The following is a 20,368-nucleotide window of genomic DNA, read 5'->3' as shown; positions in this document are numbered from 1 at the left end:
GTGATTTGTGGGTGCCCTGAAAATGCTGGGCATGCTCGCCAGAAACTTGGATTCCAGCCCACTGGCGTCTGGGGAGCCAAGCCTGGGGAATCCAGCAGATTCCCACCTCTGGGCTGATTCCTCACACATCTCTAGTTGAGACACATGGACTTGGCAAGACGATGCCATCATGTACACATGATACAAGCAAGCATTTTGCTGAGCCTTAAGGCTGGACCACTATTGTTCATTACTGTTCAGTCTTCTGCACAAGAGCAAGCATCTGGCAAATCCAGATTGTTAAAGAAAATAGAGAATACTTTGTTATGGGGACATTTAATCTGAAGAAGTGCCACAAAAATGGAGGAGGAGACAACGGTCCGCATATCTTTATTTACAAAATGCGAGCCCCTTTTTTAAAAAGCAAAGCAAATTGAACAGGTTACACTTGGCAGTTTCCAAGGAGCAATGAAAATGCTTTCAGAGTCAGGTCAGACCTTCAACTCTTTCTGCAACTGGAATATTTTAAATAACGATCTCTTACACAACCACCTGACAATCAGTAACTTATCTCAGGCAACCTCTTCTAACACCACATTTCTTTGTCATAAGAACCACTGGAGCGCCAGCCGACTTCTACCGTGTGGATTGGCTCTGTTTATTCTGGCTGCTGATTGCTCTTTTCAGGACTTCATCGGGCACCAGGTCTGATTTCTTGACATGAAGGTTGTTGCAACCGACTCTGGGACAGCTGCAAAGAAGGGAAAGCAACTCTGTAAGTCAAAACCATCCAAATCTGTCAACTGGCATTCCTCACCTTTTGGAACTTCCTAGTCAGTGCGAGTTCAGATTGGCAACTTTAAAGAGTCAGGGATTCAGTCACAGTCACATATTACTTGACCTACTTTCAACAGCAAAACTCAAGTGGCAAAATACCAGCTTGCAGATCAGCCATGGCTCAGTCAATGTCATATTCTCTAAAGTGTGGGAGAGGCAATAGATTTTGAAGCGGATACGGTTTTTATTGTACGATTGCCCCGCTGCATTGATCAAATGTTAGCAGGAGTCCAGATGACATTGTGTTGAACTTTTAACCATGATGTGCTTCCCGATGACTTGTGTCTATTCTCTTTCCAGAAAAACACCTGCTCTGGAGATGCTAGTGCCAGAAATTGGCCATTTGGAAGCACCTAAATGTGCCAATCCATTTGGCACCATGTTAAATAAAAGACCACCTTCATCTGTATAATCTTACCTACATGCCAAGATCTGATTTGGGGGCCCTGATTGTGTACCCACCTAGATATTCAGTTAGGTCATATTGAGCACCTGGGACAGAGCCTTCTTTGCGGAAACTCCTCAGCTTTGCAATGACCACCTGATGGAGTAGTGTCTCTCCTCTGCTACTCAATAATTTAAGCAAGTCTTTAAAAATATTTTATTTAAGGCTGTTTTTCACTAACCTGCCTTTGGTGAAAAGCCAAGATAAAGTAAATGAATAATACAAACTAAATCTCTTATATGCTAAGAACAACTGTCAACATTGGCTTTCATCTTCTGGCAAGCTTTTGTCCTCTGACATCAGGAATAGACAGAATGCAGGCTGAAATCTACTGATAGATCCCTGGAAGTTTTGCAGTAGATGGGCAGGGATTTCTGACTCTCACTTTTCTAACAAGACAATTGAACAGTTTTCTCTGTCCTAAAATCAGGTAGCGGAAAAAGAATGCTGGAGTGCAGGCGAAGCTGGAGTGGATTTTTGGCAAAGTATCTGCAAGCTTGCTTCTGTTACTGAACTCAGCCCTCTAGGCTGAGCATGTGTTCAAGAGCACCAGCTGTTGCACTGTCTTGCATCTTATTATTCTTGCACAATGCATTATTTTGGAAGGGTATAAAAAGGCCCTAAAAAGCAGCTTATAAATTCCTTAGATCATTACTATTTCTACATTAGGGATGAGCATAATAGACTTCCTGCCTATTTCTGATTCAATTTTAGAAGGAGGCTGAGTCAGGGGGATTTCTGTGGATGTCCATCTGTCTGCCCATTGTTTAAAACACGCTACGGAAATCTGCACAAATCACAAAATTTGTACTATTTGTGCAAATTTGAAACCAAACACTATATAGTTTAATTTGCTCAACTCTCATTAGAGCTGCATGGTTTTCAGCTTCCAGTATGTGCAAATACCATAATTTGCATACATTTCCTTAGTGCTTTTTAAAATATGCAAACTACAGCACATTTAAGAGACAGAAGTCAGTGACCTGGCTTAATTTACACAACAGTGCACTGGGGCCAGTATGTGGCTAATCTGCCAGAATCCAGGGGGCAAACTGTGAAAAATTGTCATATTTTCACCCCCTTTTGGATACCTCACAGATCTCTACATATTATAAAAAATAGAGCAAAAAGACAACACTGCAGGACAAACTGAACTGAATTTGTAAATTTCTACACTAAAGAAGGAGTTGAGAAGCTTGGAAATAAGAGTTATATTAATTACAGATTAATTAGGCTTTGAGAGCTATAATAATTACAGATTAATTAGGCTAATTAATGCAACCCTAATTAATTACAGATAAGGAATTGGATTTATGTATAGGAAATTGGATTCATGGCTTTCTTGCTTTTCTTTATTTACATTAGAATAAACTCTAATGCATTTTGATAAAGCATTTCTTTGGTATGCATATATGAGGAAAAAGATGAGGAAGTGGCACATGTTTTACATTTTATTGGGACTTTCTTTTTCTGATATCAACTAGATTCCAACAAAGTGACACTCACCATCTTGGATGGGTAGCACGTTTTTGTTTTGCGGAGACGCGTGATGGGGGAATGTAATTAGCTGAACAGGTGGGAATGGATAGCCCTGGGGGGAATGAGTGTACTCAGAAATAAGAACTTCTGCTTGGAGATCAGTCTTCAGTGGAACACAATTTGCCCATGGTGGTAATAACAGGTAATATCATTACACATTGTAATCTTCACATATTGTTTGATGCCTTCAAAGAACTGTACAAATGACAGTGTCTACATTCTCACCCCACTGATGCCTGCTGATGAGTTTCAAGAGACAGGAGAACAGATAAGAGAACTTAAGTGGCTTGCCTTGGGCCACACTGAGAAACGGCAGAGACGCAAATGTCATGGGAAATAATCAATTCTCTCACTTCATACACTGAATGCTGGCTAAACCAGATTTTGTATTTATTTCTTCAGTTGGTGAAAGAACTGTTCGGACAAGGAATCAGTGCACAGAATTTGCTTCCCCAAATCTGATAAATTGTCATAAAAAAACCCAAAAAACATGCTTCTAGCTCTCAATAATTTTCAAAAGTATTTTTATATGACAGAAGCAAAGAAGGTAAGGGTAAGTATCAGGACAAGAGATTTCCAGCTGTAGCCAGCGAAATAACTTGAAACTCACCACTGATTTTATATTAAAGTGAGAAAACTGCATGTTAAGAAAAAGAAGTTTAATGAGATTTTGGATGCATTTATTATGTATTAAAAAAGGGAAATGATTTGAACAGTCAAAAGAAGCAATGCAGTTTTGGAAGGGGGAAATGTCCTGAAAGAATATTTGAATGAGTTCTATTTATAACATGTGTCCTATGGTCCCAGTGGTAAGGGACACAGTATCTTTAAGATTAATTTTAACTGCATGGTCAATTTTATATTTTTTTATAAGTTTTTAGTTGTATTTTAGGTTGAAAAATTAATTTGAAAAAAAGAAACTCACGATTGATTTTAGCTTTTTCTTCTGTCTCCTAAATTCTGTTCCCAACTCTTCCATCTCAAGCACTCCTTGACCTCACGTCATTAAACTTTCACCTTGCTCCTCATTAGCTACAGTGCACTCTATTTATGTACTCAGATGTGAATAGTTAATTTACATTTTGTTTCAATTCTAACCCAGAAGGCTCAAGGCAGAGAATACTTCATTCAAAAGTGCAAGAAAAGGCAGCTCTTGCTACACAAATCTTGTAATCGTTTTTCATAGGTGACTGTGACAAAGACAAGACACCTTACAACAGTTGCCCAGCTGGGGAAGGGGGGACACAATGACATGTTTAGTGATGGGCTGCAAGGACATGGTTGCATTTCCGTTCAAGCTTTAGAGCATTCCAGTCTTATGAGCAATTGGGCTGGCATGCCGGTTTCGACAATTTCCCTCCAGGCCTCTCTCCTCTTTCCAGCTACAGTAAGTGCAGGCACTTCCTCAACAAAGGCTTCATGGAACAGTACGATGACGCTTCCCCTTTGCTGAATGGCCAGAAAGGCCTTAAAGTGGCCCTGGTCCTTTCTCTCCATTCCTCATGATGGCCTTTTTGGCTTGGGAGCGCTGGGAAGGAGGGGGAATGGAGGGTGAGAGCAGAGACGCAACAGAAGGTGCTCATTTTCAGGTGGGCCTGGCTGGACCAGACTCAAACAAGGGACAGAAATTGCAAAGAAGGCAGACAGTTAAGGATGCTGTCTGATCTCCTGGCCCTGCTGACGCTGCTATGAAAGTCAGCATCCACTCTTAACCAGAGATTGTCCTGTGGGTTCTATTGCTATCATTACCGTTACCATCACCATCCATTAACTAGGCAGCTTACATAGCTCATTTTGTCCTCATAACAACAACTGTAGGACATAGGCCGGGCTGAGAGGGAGCAACAGGCCCAAAGGCACCCAGTGAGCTTCATGGCTGAGTGGGGACTAGGACCCAGATCTCCCAGGGCCCAGTCAGCACTCGGACCACCGTCCCATACTGCCTCTCAAGGACCAGGCCTGTCCAGCCAACAGGGGGCTGTCCAGTAGAGAGCACATCAGCAAATCTGGCCTGCAACTGAGCAGTGTGATGGGGAACGCTGATGCCCCTCTCCCCTTCCTGGCTCGTCATTAGGGCCCCGATCCAAGCACACTGCCTCCTCACAAGCTGAGCTCCAGGCCAGGTGAGGTGCTGCAGCTAGGCGTGGCAATTCTAGCTGTGGTCTTCCGTCTGGGCCCACTTCTGCCTTTGCCCTTGGGATGGGCTTCTGTGGTACAGACAGCGAGGAGGCAGGTGCTAAGTTTCTTTTCCGGCCACAGCCTTTGAGAATGGAGAACTGCTCCAAGTGGTGGCCCATCATCTGACTTTCCTGGCCCTTGCACCCACTAGCATGGCTGGCAGAACCCTCTTCTTCCTCTCCTCAGATTCCACAGCTATTCTCACAGGGAGGTGCTGGGGCAAGACACCGCCCCACAGAGACTCTCACCCCACCTACCTCTTCACTGCCCACCCATAAAAGCTGTTGCTAACCAGGGCAGCACTAGAGGGAAAATTGTGGTGGAAGACTATCAGATTGTTTATAACAGCCCTTCCCAACCTGGTGGCTCTGTAAGATTCAGCTTGCAGTGCACACCTTTCCCGTGCATTGGCCATGCAAAGCCCAAAGCATCCATGGCTTCCACCAGGTGCAAACATTGTGTTGAAAGCACACCACTGCAAAGTCTTCAGTTATCATACCAAACCACCAAATATTTGAGGCCCAAACAAGTGTAGAGAGAGGCCCGGTGCAAAACATTTTGAGGTCCTTCTCTCCAGAGAGGGCACCCATTCTGCCTGGGAAGGCATTTTGCCTTAGACTCAGCATCTGGAGCTGAGTGCCAGCTTTCATTACTTCTGTTTCTTCTGCACTGTCTCCCCTTGCTGGTTGAGTTTGCCTTGGGCAAAGCAAGGAGTCTCGCTGTTTGGGGTTTGTTTCTTCCATCTACAAAGAGGCTAGGATAATTATTGTTTATCTGACACATGCAATTTATTTTTTCTGTGGGGGGGGTAGGAGTAATTAATTCTGGTAAAGTGCCTCAAAAGCCTCAAGTCAAAAAGGAATTGGTATGACATAGGAATGCTGATGCATCTTCAGCAGAGAGATAATTTTCAACTGTTAAAGGCACCAAGAAGGAAGCTACAGGAGTGTCATTTAAGAAGGGAGGGATTATGATGAAAGCCACCACGAATTTAAGTGTGGAAAGCCTACAAACATTTGACCACAGGAAATAGAATACAGTCCTTTAAAAATCTGAAATATTGGTTATACCCAAACACAGGAGTGTTAGATTTGAGCTACATACATGGCAGAATAAGGTGCTAAGGTTTACAAGGTGGAAAAATATACTGTACCACTTCAGTATAGGTCAGAGATGCCAGCAAACATCCTGCAAGTATGTGCACAAAGACCACAGAAAGGGGTATTCCCACTAAGCATCCTGGAAAAAGCAGCCTCTCGGATGGATCAGCAGGCCCTCGTGATTGGGATGGGATGGGGTGAAGGGAGAAGGAAATTGATCAAAATTGGTTGCAAGAACCTCGTGTGAGTGGGTCTCAGGAAAGAAATTCCCATTCTGGGAGCTTTCTTTGTCTGTGGATTGCACGATCCAAGATGCTGCCTTGTGTAACAATATCCCTGCAAGAAGAAAGCTAACACAGCAAGAGTCAAACTGGCCTAGAGCATTTTTTTCATTCTGCTTCAATGGACCTTAGTTTGTTTTTTGACATGGCAACATGCAAAACTGTCATATCCTGCCTGAAGTGGAGCAGAGTGCTTATATCACGTCATTTTGTATGTACAGATCAGACCAAAGATTACCTACAAAAGCCCTCTTGATCAGGATTTTGGTCCAGAACATGGTCTGCCAGATGATGCTATTACAAAGAACTGGTTTGAACACAGAATGGCATTTCCTTTCTGCTCAGCCAACTGCTGAGCATTTGATGAAAGGGGGCTGAATATATGCAATGCCTATCCTGGAGGGTATTGCATTTGAGGTACCACCAGGGCCTTGGTTCTTGCTGAGATGATAAACGTGTACTAGACAAGAATTTGTGTGGAATGGTAGAGGCTGTTGAGGAGCTTCCGGAATGTGTCTGGAGTTGACTGATTGGCCCAAATTTGGTCAGCAAGGACTTTTAGGGAGCTGAGGGTTAAGACTGGGAAGCTGTGGAGCTACCTTAAAAATACCAAAGGCAGAGCCTGGATTTTTCAGAACATCCCCCACCCCAAACTATTCAGAACACATTAACTCTAATGCCATTTAACAAATGTGAATTAGCGAATTTGCACAAGTGTTCATTAATGCTAAGGAACACTTGCAAATTAGCATGAATTCCACCCCCTCCCCACTCCAAAAGTGACAAACAGGTCCACAAGTCTGCAGAAACTGTGTAAACTGGAAAAACCCAGTCCATGGTGGCATCTAAACTTATTTGAATCTGTTATGGACTTCTCCAACATCTCTGAATTCAGATGATCAATCTGCATCCTCCTTTGACATGGTGTACTTGGTGCTAACTATACCTCTAGATATACATTGGACCACCTGTCATGGGTGGACAGAAAGGTGAGAACAACATGAAACAATGCTATGCTTATCAGTTATCATAATAAAAGCCAATGTGACTGCTGGTAACCTATTTGGAGGTTCATGGGCCAATGGAGGGCAGAAGGAACATGGAGATGAAGATAATAACTATGCTTTTTCTGCCCTGCAGATCATGGCCATCTAATTCTTTTGCCTCCTGTGTGTAAGGTCAGGCTGAAGCACCACCAGGATACATAATATGCCAATGGACCCTTTCCTACCCCCTGGAACACCCATCCAGGACCAGCTCTGAAAATGGTCTTCCATTCTTGGAGCTGCTGCACGGAAAGAACTGTGCCAGCTGTGAGGGCCAAGGGAGGGCAGTGCCAGGTAAGAATCCCAGCTCTGGCCATTCTCTCCATGTTTCCAAACTCGGAGCAGGGACTCCAGGTGGTTCTACCATTGGCCAGCCACCATCTACCAGCCATAGTATGGGGTCCTAAGAGAAGCACCCATTTTGGGGCCTTAACAGCCAGATGATCCAAAACATGGGATTAAAAACACAACCAAATCATGCCCACCTCTATTCAGTCTTTTCATGTTGGTCCTCCAAAGAACCTTCATTTCCTCTATTACTTCTCAAACATTTTCATAAATAAATGGGCAATCTTTAACAGATAGACCAAATGGTTTTTCACCCCCTCCCCAAGTGAATTAATTCATACACTAGTGCATACATGAAAATCTGACTTTTAAGATACTTGCAAAGGTTGCTTTATTCCCTATTGCCAATCAAGATAGAGCAGGCAACTGAATAACTGAATTTAGTTATTCAAAATGTTGTCATCCTGGAGATATTTGCATAATCTGGCTAAGTGATCACATAAGCTCAGATGTGTAGAGAGCAAGAGCACATCACACGAACTGATGCAATACAGAAGCCCTTTGCAGCAATTTCCACAACTGTGATAGCTCTTAAAATGATAAACTCAAGCAATAAAAATAATTAGAGCTGGTCTGGTTTTATTCACCCAGTGCCAAAGCCATTTCCTTGAAGAAAGCAGAATTTCTTGAAGTAAGAAACTCATGGGCCATTACCCAGAAAGGAAGAACCAGACCTATGCTCTAGAATGCTCCTATTTTCCATGGAAGCAACACTCCCCAACAAGCTTTAGGTTGCTTTTATGCAGCACCACAACTTTCCTGATGAATGCAATTATCCTTTGTTCAATTGTCAAATCCATTCCATTTTACACATGAATTAGCTGTTGTTTGTTCCGTCATCTGCTGATTGAGGAAATCAGATCCAAATTTGCACTAGCACTAAACACTCACACAAATGCACTAATGCACATTAGTGAATGCACATGAGTGCTAATGCCCACACTCACACATAAAACACATGAAAAACTGCTGCAGAACCTTCAAGTTGAACAGATAGAAATGCAGGAAACCTAAACTCGTCTAAATCTATTCTGGATTTCTCTGACTTCTCTAAACAATCCACATGTTACACACGGAGCGTCCCATAACCAGAATATATGGAGCATCTTTAACAATGCACTGTGTGAATGTGCAGGAGGATTTAATCCCTGAACAAAGCAAAACTTTCAAGGAGCGATTCTACGGTAGTTGCCTAGATTTGAAAGTGCTTTGCACCTACAGATTCAGTGTGCCTGTATGTGAGCCCCTTGCATTTCTGCCTGCCTAAGCACAGCAGTGCAATTCGTGCCAGGCTAAGTGGAATTCCTTTCCTACAAATTGATGGCTGCTTACCGTGCTTTCTTCTTCCGTTGCTCTTTGTGCTGGATAAGTTCTAAGATGGCAGCTTCTTCATAGGCGTGGCCACAGATTTTATTCTTGACTGGTTTCTTCATTTCCTCCTATAATAATTAATCAGGCTGTATTTAACTCTCCCAATCAAGTTGCTATTATGTCCTCAAGTCAACTCTACAGACCAGTACCAACCTCTTCATCCTTTGGCAAATGAGCACCATTTATGGCTTACTGTTCTTTATTACAATGCTCTGTGGGGTTGTCAATGAGTAGGGTGATTTGCAGATGCATGCACAGACTCTGCCCAAGGAGTTTACACTGCCCCCAGGAGCTCACCTTCAACCCCCATGGGCTGAATCCAGCCTGCCAGGCCCCCTCAGACACCCATAAAGATCTCCCCTGCAAAAGCCCCAAATCTTACAAAAAGCAGGCTGAGCAGAAGAGTGGCTTCCAGCTGAGCCTCAGGGACAGATGTTTTGACACTGCAGCTCAGTGGGGAGCTGGCTTCCCCGGCCTCACGGTGTATTTGTGCAGCCTCAAGCAAGGGGCAGGGCCACTGTGATGCTTGTCCACTCTGCTCCACTGCTTGCGGGGTCACTGGGTTTGGCCAACCCCTCCCTCCCCCCTTGAAGTTGGCTGACTTCCTGCAGCAGTTCAGCTGACCTCCAGTGGCAGTCCCAGCTGGGGCACCATGTGGGAGTGCCGAGGTGAGCAGAAGCAAGTGGCGGCAGAGCCGGCTGGTTGAGCAAGCGTGGGAGCAGCTGGCCAGCTAAGCAGACGGACCGGCTGTGGCTGGTGGTACACCTGGCAGGTCCTCTGGAGGGCTCTGCCAGGTGCTCGCTTGCTCCCTGCTGGAAGGGCCTCCTGGCGGGCCTGTGGGAAGGCAGAGCTATTCGCCACTCCTTGGGTTTGGCTGCCACTGCAAGTGTTACCAGCCTGTGCATTGGGCTTCCCCACCAGCTGGAAAATACAAGAGGGTGCATGGAGCAAAGTCAACTCCTGGCTGAACCCTTGGCTGCAGGAGTCCTCGTGCTGGGAAGGTGATGGAGGGAAGTTGGCTCGCTGGGTTCCCTTGCTCCTCATGTTTTCCAAGAGGGAGAAGCAGGGCCCAGCAAAGCCAGCTCACTCAGTCTGCACATCTGTGCATTCATGGGGTGCAAGCATATGGCACACCGAGAGAAAGAATATGCAGATGCAGCCAACTTTGGGCAGTGATGCCACCTGCTACACAAAACTGGCCATGATGCCCTGGTATATGGCCATCTCAAACTTCCGTTTGAAAAAAGCTTCCCTATATCTGTTCTGAAGGAAGGCAGCCGTGGGAAATACTAGGAGGAGAAGGAGCAAAATCAACACTTGGCCAGGAGTGGAAAACAGGCATGGCAAAGGCTAGGAAGGCTACAGATGCATTTATAAGGACTTTGCTATGTGACAAATTAGCTCTTTGGTTGGTTGGAGGTGAGGGAGGGAGAGGTTGGAAGGACTGTGTGGAAATCAGTATTTAAAGGAGGGATTTACAGGGGAGAAGAGGGGCTGATACCATATGTATTTTCAAAGGGGAATTCCAGAGCACATAAAAGCCGTATACAGATTCTTTGGATCTGTAGTTACTGGTCTTGCAGGTATCTGACCGGACTCAGACATACAATGACCTCAAACCAGGAGCAGCTTGTGGGATGACAGACACAATTTTTGGCATAAAGGTGGGAAATACATTTAGTATGTGCTTGTTTGTTTAAGGCTTTTTTATACCGTCCTCTTACCAAGACAGGACAGTTTTACAAACCCTTCTTCTCTTGTGCATGAATGATCTTCTCCCAATGGACTGAATATCACCTGTGCCAGTCTAGGCTTCAGTGAAGCAGGGGACACGCTAACTTCCTTTGAGAACCCTGATTAGAACATGGATCTCACAGTGAGCTTAGGAGCATTCCTGGGGGACTAATTTTAACCAGGGCAGGAATGGGGAAGAAATTGTGCAGAGCAGTTGAGTGGTACAGAAAGCAGGCACTTAGCCTGAAGCTCTGAAACCTCAATTCTCCACATATTTGCACTGGGGTTAAACTGGGCACCTGACCTAAAACTGAGATGCTACCTAGGACTACTGTGGTGGTGACTCCATTTATGGTTTTGGATGGCCAGCTTCCACCAGCCTTACCAACCGTTTACTGGGAGAGATGCTCAAGAACGCAGGCCATTTACTGCTGGCTTCTTGCCAAACAGCACATTAGGCAAATCACAGATCATACAGCTGAGACTTGTCTTTTGTTTTACTCCAGTGCACAGTGGTCCTGATTTAGATTAGGACCAACATGGCCTGGAAGAGTAGGTTAAACGTTCTTTCCCTTCCTGCAAAGATTCCACCTAGCACAAGTGGGGGTGCAGGGTTCACTGGAGTAAACGCAGGCTTTCACTCCTGTGCCTCAAAAACGCCATCTCTAGGTGCCTCCTTGGGCGTGCTCACACCTGGAGTCTGTGTGGCACGGCATTCCTTTACTCAGTGTAAATTCAAGGATCTAAAGAAGTGTCACAGGATGGTGGTGAGAGACTGACTGCAAGCTGTTTGTGGACCACTGGCTAATTTCATCTTGGAGAGGACCTAGATGCTGAGATTCTTATAAAAAGTGCGCTATGAGGTACACCTCACTCTGACTCAGTAAGGCAATTCTTAGGTTCTCAAACAAAGGAGAACTGCTTATCTGCATCTCTTGTGAGGCCACCCCTGTGCAGAACTGTAGGTCAAACTTTGTCTACACTTGCCCTTAATCATATTGGGTTTCTTGACTAATATCTGAACGGTGTCATATCAGCACAGCAAAGGAGCACCTTGGTGCAATTTCACTTCAAATAGCCCTCGTGTATGGAGAGTGATGCTTCCCTCTAGCATTACATTTGAAGCTCTGGCTAAAATTCAGTTTTCAAGAAGTTCTTGCAGGTTGCACTCCAGTGCTTGGTTGTTTTGAAGGCAAAATGGGTAGGGACAAAAATACAGTGATTTAGAATGGCAGAAGACTGCTTAGAAGGTGGGAAATTGCAACCTGAATGACAATCAAGATGTGGGGTCACTTGGGAACCCCCCTTCTGGGCTAGGTTGGGTCTACAGGCATAGTTCAACACCCCTGATATCCACCATGCATCTACCACATATATTTCTTTTGTGAAATGTGTGTAGGTTTAGCCTTATTCTGAAAAGCCTATGAAGCCACCGGTAATATGTACATCCTCTGGACTCAGTGGGTAAGTTACCTACCTGTGTAATGGGACATATGAAGTTCATCTGACTTTCTGTCACTGCAATATCCTCATCAACTTGTTCAAGAGCTGGGATGTCATCTGAATGTGACTGTCTATGAACTGCAATATGAAGAAGGAGGGGTAGAAGGGAATACTGTTCAGTAAAAGTGTGGCTACCATCATTAAAATAATAATTGCTGGTACTAATTGCACTCCTTTTTTTAAACGCAGGTTTCCCCTGCAGCTGGGAGTGGTAAGTAAACACATCTGGCCTTGATCCAACTGTGCGTGCAGCTGTTGGAGCTGCATCCGGCTGATAATGGGCATTAACTCTGTCAGCAAAGATCTGAACAGCTATCATGCAAAAGCTGGCAAGAGCTGTCCTCTGTTGGCCCAGAGGGTGGGACTAAAACCGATGGTGGAAACAGCAAGATTTTGACTTGGCATTATCTTTTAGGTCGTTTGTCACCAAGAATATTTTCACCCAGACACAAAAGCCCAGAAAACCATCTGCTGTAAAAAAGAAACAATTCTAAGATGAGTCAGGGTTGCATGTCATGTTCACATTTCTCACCATGATGGGGCTTTCTCCCACCCCATGCCTTGCTTTCTCCTGTACTAGTTGGGAGTGTCTTTGCAACCCCACGGAGCCATGGTGGAGGTGCTGTTTTTTAACAGCTCCCCTCCCCCAGGACACATGAGCCATCATGCAGCTGATCAGATGCCTCTTCAAGAAGCAATGCTCTCACTCGGAATCAGCTTCATTTGCCACGAATTTTTTATCGAAAATATGACTCCCTTAGCCCTAGGTAGAACAAAAGATACAAAACCCCTCCTGCACCTGCCTGTTACAATACGAATGCAATAAGGACATTACTGATGCTACACCTGACACACCGTATGACCAATGGGATTGGGAAGGGAGCCTGGAGCAAGAGCAGAGTTATGCAGCCAGGCTATGAACAGTTTCATCCCTGCTTAATCTTCCCTGAGGAGCTACTAAAAGTATCCAGGATGGGGTGGACCTTTCAGAGCTGGTGCAGGGCGCTTCAAACCACAAAGGGGACTGTTCGGGCTCAGTCCAAAATAAAACATTGCAAGCGTTTCTAATGTTACCACTGGTCCCTGTGGATTCCTGCATGTGGGTTTTTCTGGCTGCTATCCACAGGCAGGCAGCCCTACATTAAACCAAAAATATCTATGTTATCTCCTGTCCACAATTTTAATGGCCTTTTCCATATCAACCTAATTCAGAATTAAATGGAGCAATGGAGATGTCCAAGGTCCTGCAATGTTTCTGATGGCTGGCACAGCTGATGCACCATGCCCTGCCCTTTAAAGTTTATGGGCACTATATTAGTACTAATTTATACAGCTTGGGGCTGTAAGGAGCCATTTACCTGTGACAAGGTAAGGATCCTCCTCTGGGGACCCTGGGGGAAAGCATTTGCCAACTGGACAAGAGCAGAACTTCTCTATGCTTTTAGGCATGCATGAGAAAACAGGCCAGTGAGAAAACTTCTAGGGATTTATTTGCAAAGCTGCAAATACTTGGGTGGGTGATCTGGAACCCGAGCTTCCACAAATCATTGCTTCCTGCACTGCCATAGTCCTATTTCCTCCCAAAGCCTTTTAAGCAGCACTTCATTTTAAAATGAGATGAACTGATTCAGCCTGCTGATGAATCAAGCCATTTCTATGCAGTGCCAGGCTCTGTCACTCCAGCTTAAACCCCTTCCATCTGTCGAAGCAGAAAAGCAAACACAACCGAGATCTGTGGAATACACAGACATTTCTCTGGGGGCATTGCTGGTGCAACAGAATAACGCGGTGCCACATCAGTTATGCAACATCGTTCATTTAGAGATTCCTCCTCCTCTCTCCTGTGCCAAAAAAAATCCATTTCTCTATTTCCTCATCCTTCGATGTGGCCAAACATCTCTGAGACAGAAACTCTGACAAATGCTGGCTAACACAGCACTTATAGGGAAAGTATTAAATAAAGCAAACAGTTCAACATTCAGGACAATTCCAGGATATGCGCATGATTAAGTGCCTGTCAGGCAGAGAAATGCAAAATAAGATTTTGGGTGCAGGTGTCAGCTTTCTGAGAATTTGACTCTTTAAATACATAAAAATGGAAATACTTGTGTTCAGATCCATTACTGGCTAAAAAGCTGGATGTTTCGGGCTAGCCATTCTCTCCCAGCCTAAGTTACTTTTTATTCTTGGATGAATAAAATTTTAAAAATCCACAAAACAAACAATGTGTGTTCCAAAGGGGCACCATCTTCATTCCATGTAGAGGAGGTGACTGCAATAGCAGCTGAGCCTTACCTGAGCAGTGGTACTGCCAGGCAACTGGACCTCGTCCTCTGCCATGATGGAGGGTAGCAGATTAGGGAGCACAGGACAGGAAGTGTGGCAAACACAGCTATATGCTCCAAAAGATGCCACTGAAACTGCTGTCTGAAGCAGTTGTCTCACTGTGCTTGTTGTAGGGCTGGCCGTGTGACCATGTATTGTTATCATGTATTGTTATCAATTTCAGCATACCATGAGAAGGGTGAGTGAATTGTACAGCACATGGAAAGGCATTCCAAATTCCAGAGGGACCACCAAACAGGCCCTACTTCTAGAAGCTTTCCAAATAAGTTTGAACAGAGCCTTGCTAGGCAGCTTTAGAGCTTTAGAAGGTCCATGAGAGTGGAGTCTGTGTTTATCTTGCTTTGCTGTGGACATTTAGATGCCAAGCAGTGGAATGGAAAACAGAAGCTGCCTTCGGTGCCTCCCATCAGCTGATGCTCCTTGCACCAGCAGTAGTTACGATGCAAGAGAATTATTACATAAAAGCAGAGCTTGTGATAACTAGAGAGCTTTGCCTCTATGGAGGTCATAATAATAAGTTAATTATTTTAACTTAGTGATGTAAGCCGCCCCGAGGCTTCGGCGAATGGGGCGGCATAAAAACGTTTTAAGAAATAAAATAAATAAATAAAACTTGTAGAATGCTATCCACTGCACAACTTGTAGTCGTGTTCTAGTTGACAAAAGTGATGGGGCACAACTGGTTACCAATCTTTGTTAGTAAAAGATTATTAGTAATACATTATCAGTCCAATCCTATGCATGATTCCTCAGAAGAAAATCCTGCTGAGATTGATGCAAATTACTCTTAGGTAAGTGTACACAGGTTTGGAGCCTCTGATGTTGTATATATGGATGCTTTCCAAGCCGGTCTTGCATTTTCTCAGTCTCACTCGTTTTGGAATCTGTACTGCGCAAAGCAGCCAGACCTTGAGGATGCTCATGAACCTCCAAAGCTGCTGTGCAGGCCACCTATAGCCCTGCTGGCTGGAGAATGCTGGGGCATGTGGGATGCTTCCCATCTAAACATGCCCTGCATTGCACCTTTTACGTATGATAACCAGAGATGCCGGTGACTGAACTGGGATTGCCTGCGCACAGAACAAACGTTGCAGCACTTAGCTTTTTCTCATCGAGTTTGAGAAGAGGGAGGGGAGGGGGAGGCAGCCATTTTACCTTATTATGGAACATGCTGGAATAATCAGTCAAGGAGAAGACTCGGAGCCCTTTTCGTCTGGGTTTGCCCAGAGCTCTTAAATTAGTTACTGTCTCCAAAGCAGATGTCCTGAACCAGAGGCACAAATGATCAGCAACACACAGTTAAGTGGGACACTAGCTAATGACATGCGAGGACAGATGATGCAGATGAACTAACATTAGCAAGATTCTATTTTCTTCCAGTAAACAAGCATGCCTTTTCGGTGTGGAATATGTAAAGCACATAACTTCTGAAAAATTACATGGTTTGCAGGACTATGCAAACCAAGGCATGGCCTGCCCAAGGGAGTGTCTTTGCACTGCCCAGGCTGAGTCCTTAATCCCATGAAGTCATAAGAAAGGTTTCTGAACATGTATGAAGTATCTACTACAGGAGATAGGACAGAAAATATTTATTTAATGTAATGTTGGCACCTTTTATTGATTAGATTTATATCCCAACCTTTTCTTTTAAAGAACTCAAAACAGCTTACATCATTCTCCTCCTCCTGCTCTCAATCCTATCCCTGCAACAACAACCCTGTGAGGTAGGTTGGGCTAACGGTCAGTGACTGGCCCAGTGGGTTCCATGGCTGCGTAGGGACTAGAACCCAGATCTCCTGAGTCACAGTCCAACAATCTAACCACTGTGCCTCACTGGATCGCCAACTGTTAGGAGAAATATAGTGGGAAGGGTTGCTGCTTCATGACCTTCTAGTTTGCTTTCCCTTTGGTTATCATGAGGATCTTCAATACCAGGAGAAGCAGGATGCCCAGCAAGATGCCCTTAACCACTACACCACACTGCCTTTTTTCTACAATTGGACCTCCATGGCTCTTGAAATGCATGAGCTGGGACAGCCATGCTGACTGCTTCAGAGGAAGATCTCTTCGGGTGCTCTCTAAATAAGGGTTCTACTTATTTCATTTATGACCTTTATATCCTACCCTTCTTCCTGAGAGGAATCTAAGGTGACTTGGGGAGTCCTCCTCACGGCAACCCTGCAGGTGAGGTTACACTGAGTGTGAGTGACGGGCACCCAGCAGCTCAAGGGCTGTGTGAGGACAACTGCCAGTGCCTCCCCAGTCCCATTTCCATTCTGCTGCTGGCACATAAGTGGCCCCTCTTTAACCACTATACCACACTGTCCCTTTTACTGTGCATTCATACTGTGCTCCGCATTCATGGAGCAGGTCCAGAAGGTATTGTCTTCCACTTCCCACCCTCCATGTTTTCCCATCCCTTGTTGTTGTTAGTTGCAAAGTCGTGTCCGACCCATCGCGACCCCCTGGGCAACATTCCTCCAGGCCTTCCTGCCCTCCACCATCCCCGGAGTCCACTCAAGCTCACGCCGACTGCTTCAGTGACTCCATCCAGCCACCTCATTCTCTGCTGTCCCCTCCTTCTTTTGCCATCTATTGTTCCCAGCATTAGGCTCTTCTCCAGTGAGTCCTTCCTTCTCATTAGGTGGCCAAAGTATTTGAGTTCCATCTTCAGGATCTGGCCTTCTAAAGGGCAGTCAGGGTTGATCTCCTCTAGGACTGACTGGTTTGATCGCCTTGCGGTCCAAGGGACTCACAGGAGTCTCCTCCAGCACCACAGTTCAAAGGCCTCAGTTCTTCAGTGCTCAGCCTTCCTTATGGTCCATTTCCCATCCCTACTTTCATCTTTTTTTCATTTCCCAAAAAGCTGCTAAGGAGGAAATGACTGAATGGCCGTGCAGTGCCTTCTGTCCAGCAGCACCTGGAACCACCTTCCTCCTCTTTAGGAGTGGAAGGCAAAGCTCTCATAGAGGAGGCGATCCCGATCCACAACCCTCAAGTCTCCACTGATGCTGTACCAAATGCTGGAGTGGGCACAGCTGGTATCTGCTACAGGACCAAATGCCAGCTGTGGGACAGGGTGGCACAACAGGCAGGATAAACAAACCCCACCTGCCTGCCCCTCCCATGTCTCGCCAGTGCACAGCAGGTCTGCTTTCTCATCCAAAAGCGAACCATTATTGTCAACGGACTTGGCATTCATTAATAGCAGCAGCAGATTTGAAGGCATGCTGATAAGACACCCAGTCTCCATCTGGCTGGATGGAAAACCAGATGTGGGAATAGAAGTGAATTGTTTACTCCCGTATCTCTCCTCTTCCCACCATGCCATATCTCTCCCTATCCATAATAACTTCAATAGGGGCACCCTCCTCCCCTATTACTTCCTCCTCCCAAACACAACTCCAAAGATTATTAAAATACCAGACACTAAGAGGGCCATAAAAAGAGGTGAGTTAATGGAACAGCTGCTCATATTTGAAAGGCAAGTCAACTTGCTTTACTGGGAGCATAATCATCATGGGGATATCTGATGTGTAGGAGGGATGGGAAAGACAGGGAAAAGACTTACTCTTTATTAACTAATGTCTGGTTGAGGTTCAATCACCGGCACATGCTGAATGACCTGCAGGCAGACTCATAAAAGACAGCTGGGCAAATTTGTCTACCTAACCTGAGAAGTACCTCCTTTCACATGTCCAGGACTTCCCAGTTTTGTGGTGGCTTACAAGAGATTGCAATAACACAATGAAAACCTCACAGATGCATATGCAACAGTTACTCCTCCGGCTGTCTGCACATCCCGTTATTTTGACAGCACCAGGCCATCCAGCATTTTGATCTCTGTTCTTTGTCACTGCGAAAGTGGGTGGGTGGGAAGCCACGAGTTCCCTGAAGCTGCTGTTGTCAAGTGTGATGACTGGCACTACCCTGAACTTCCCTTTACTGGAACATTCTTCCTGGGAAACAGCGAGTGCCACTTCCCAGTGGTGTGTAATCCTCCGGCTAATGGCAGCAGCATTCAGCACGTGTCCCTTTCATCTGAAGGCAGAACCACATCCATCCAGCTTGGCTTGGACCAACCTTGCACAGTGTGAGGTTTGCAAAATTATATAACACTTTTATTAGCTGTGTGCGTGCGCATGTGTTATGATTGGCTATATGACTGAATGGAGAGCCAGCGTGGTGCAGGGGTTAAGAGTGCAGGATGGGAACACACGAGAGCTGGGCTCTACTCCCCATTTAGCCATGGAGCTCACTGGATGAGTCTTGGCCAGTCACAGACTCTCAGCCCGACCCGCTTCGCAGTGTTGTTGTTGTGAGGATAAGATGGAGAGGAGGAGGGGAGAATTATGTAAGCTGCCTTGAGTTCCTTGAAAAGAAAAAAGGTAGGATATAAATATTATTAATTAAATCAATTCCCTATCCACACACACACACACACGCATGCACAAAGCTATGTCAGCACATCCTGTTTCCAATTAAATTTTCCAAAGGGGTCATCTGTAAGTTTGAAACAGCAAAGACAATAGGAAATTTTATGGCACCTTAAAATTAAGACCAACAGATTTTTTGCAATGGTATAACCTTTTGTGAACTGGAGCCTACTTTATCAGATGCAAGATAAAGCTGATGGACTCCAGTCCAGGAAAGCTAATACCATAATAAATTTGTTTGTCTTTAAGGTGCCAAGACTCTCTGGTGTTTACCTAATTACCTATCTGTTCAATCTTCATCCTAAGACTAAAAGAAAAAAAAATCTGCAGACTTGGAATGGTTTTTTCCTTTTTTCTTTTTAATATCCAGGCTAAGGAAAAGCAAAGAGTTCTGTGTTCAAAGCTTACATGCTAGACAATACTTGCTTCAAGGTGAACAGAGACAGAGGGACCTTTGTTCTTTAATCCACCTGAACAGGGACAGGGCCTGTTTATAGAGCAATACACCAATCGTTGAATTTGCAGAAGCGAATCACCTGTTCAGGCTATTAGCAGATAAAGGAGTGAAATTTAAAAATAAACTCTGCACCAAAAACACACACCCCTCTGAAACATTAAAATTGCACAACTCAGACCTATGGTGAGGAATGAGTGACTTATCAGCACTCCTCCCAAAGCAGTAAGCCAGTCGTCAGAGTTAAAGACCTTTCAGGTGAGCATTCAGGGCAGTTCAGCCACAGGTCAGTGTCCCACGGATGGAGCCAGACCCGGTCTTTCAAACCTCTGCTGTATCACAATAATAATTCAACTGAAGCCATGGTTTCACAGGGAGCATTAGCAAGCATTCTGGTTTTGAAAGTGACAACATCAGGGGTGCTGGGAAGCGGGACTCTGGGTCATTCCATTACAGAAGAGCACAAACCCCATCTTGCAAGATTCCAAGGAAGGGCTTCTCATTTCCCCAAGTGGCTTCACACATTGTACACCTAAGGCAGCCTTCCCCAACCTGGTGCCTTCCAGGTGTATTGGACTAGAACTCAAAGCATTCTTGTTAACATTTATACTTTTTATGTGATGTTTGCAATCTTTCAGCACAACCAAACATCAGCAAAAATTCTGAGACTATAAAACAAGAGTAGAACCTCCAACACATATACAGTAAAATGGGGTAAAACACAACAAAGAAACCAAAACACACACACACACACACACACACACACACACA

The 20,368-nt window shown here is 44.9% G+C and overlaps 1 protein-coding gene across 1 annotated transcript in view; it reads right to left on the bottom strand.

Annotated features, from left to right (window-relative positions):
• Window positions 1-342: 342 nt before the first annotated feature.
• NSMCE2 (NSE2 (MMS21) homolog, SMC5-SMC6 complex SUMO ligase) overlaps window positions 343-20,368 on the bottom strand; it is a 211,172-nt gene continuing 191,146 nt past the window's right edge. The window contains exons 5-7 of the mRNA XM_044450397.1: window positions 12,336-12,439; window positions 9,086-9,192; window positions 343-730 (exon numbers count right to left, since the gene is read on the bottom strand). Coding sequence (XP_044306332.1) covers window positions 616-730; window positions 9,086-9,192; window positions 12,336-12,439 — 326 coding nt within the window. The 3' untranslated portion in view covers window positions 343-615. The remainder of the gene's footprint in view (window positions 731-9,085; window positions 9,193-12,335; window positions 12,440-20,368) is intronic.

This window comes from Varanus komodoensis, unplaced genomic scaffold (assembly GCF_004798865.1).
Source record: "Varanus komodoensis strain SLA01 unplaced genomic scaffold, ASM479886v1 scaffold66, whole genome shotgun sequence".
NCBI classification, from domain to species: domain Eukaryota; kingdom Metazoa; phylum Chordata; class Lepidosauria; order Squamata; family Varanidae; genus Varanus; species Varanus komodoensis.
The sequence above is the reverse complement of the archived record's forward strand: the minus strand, read 5'-3'. Positions and strand labels throughout refer to the sequence as shown.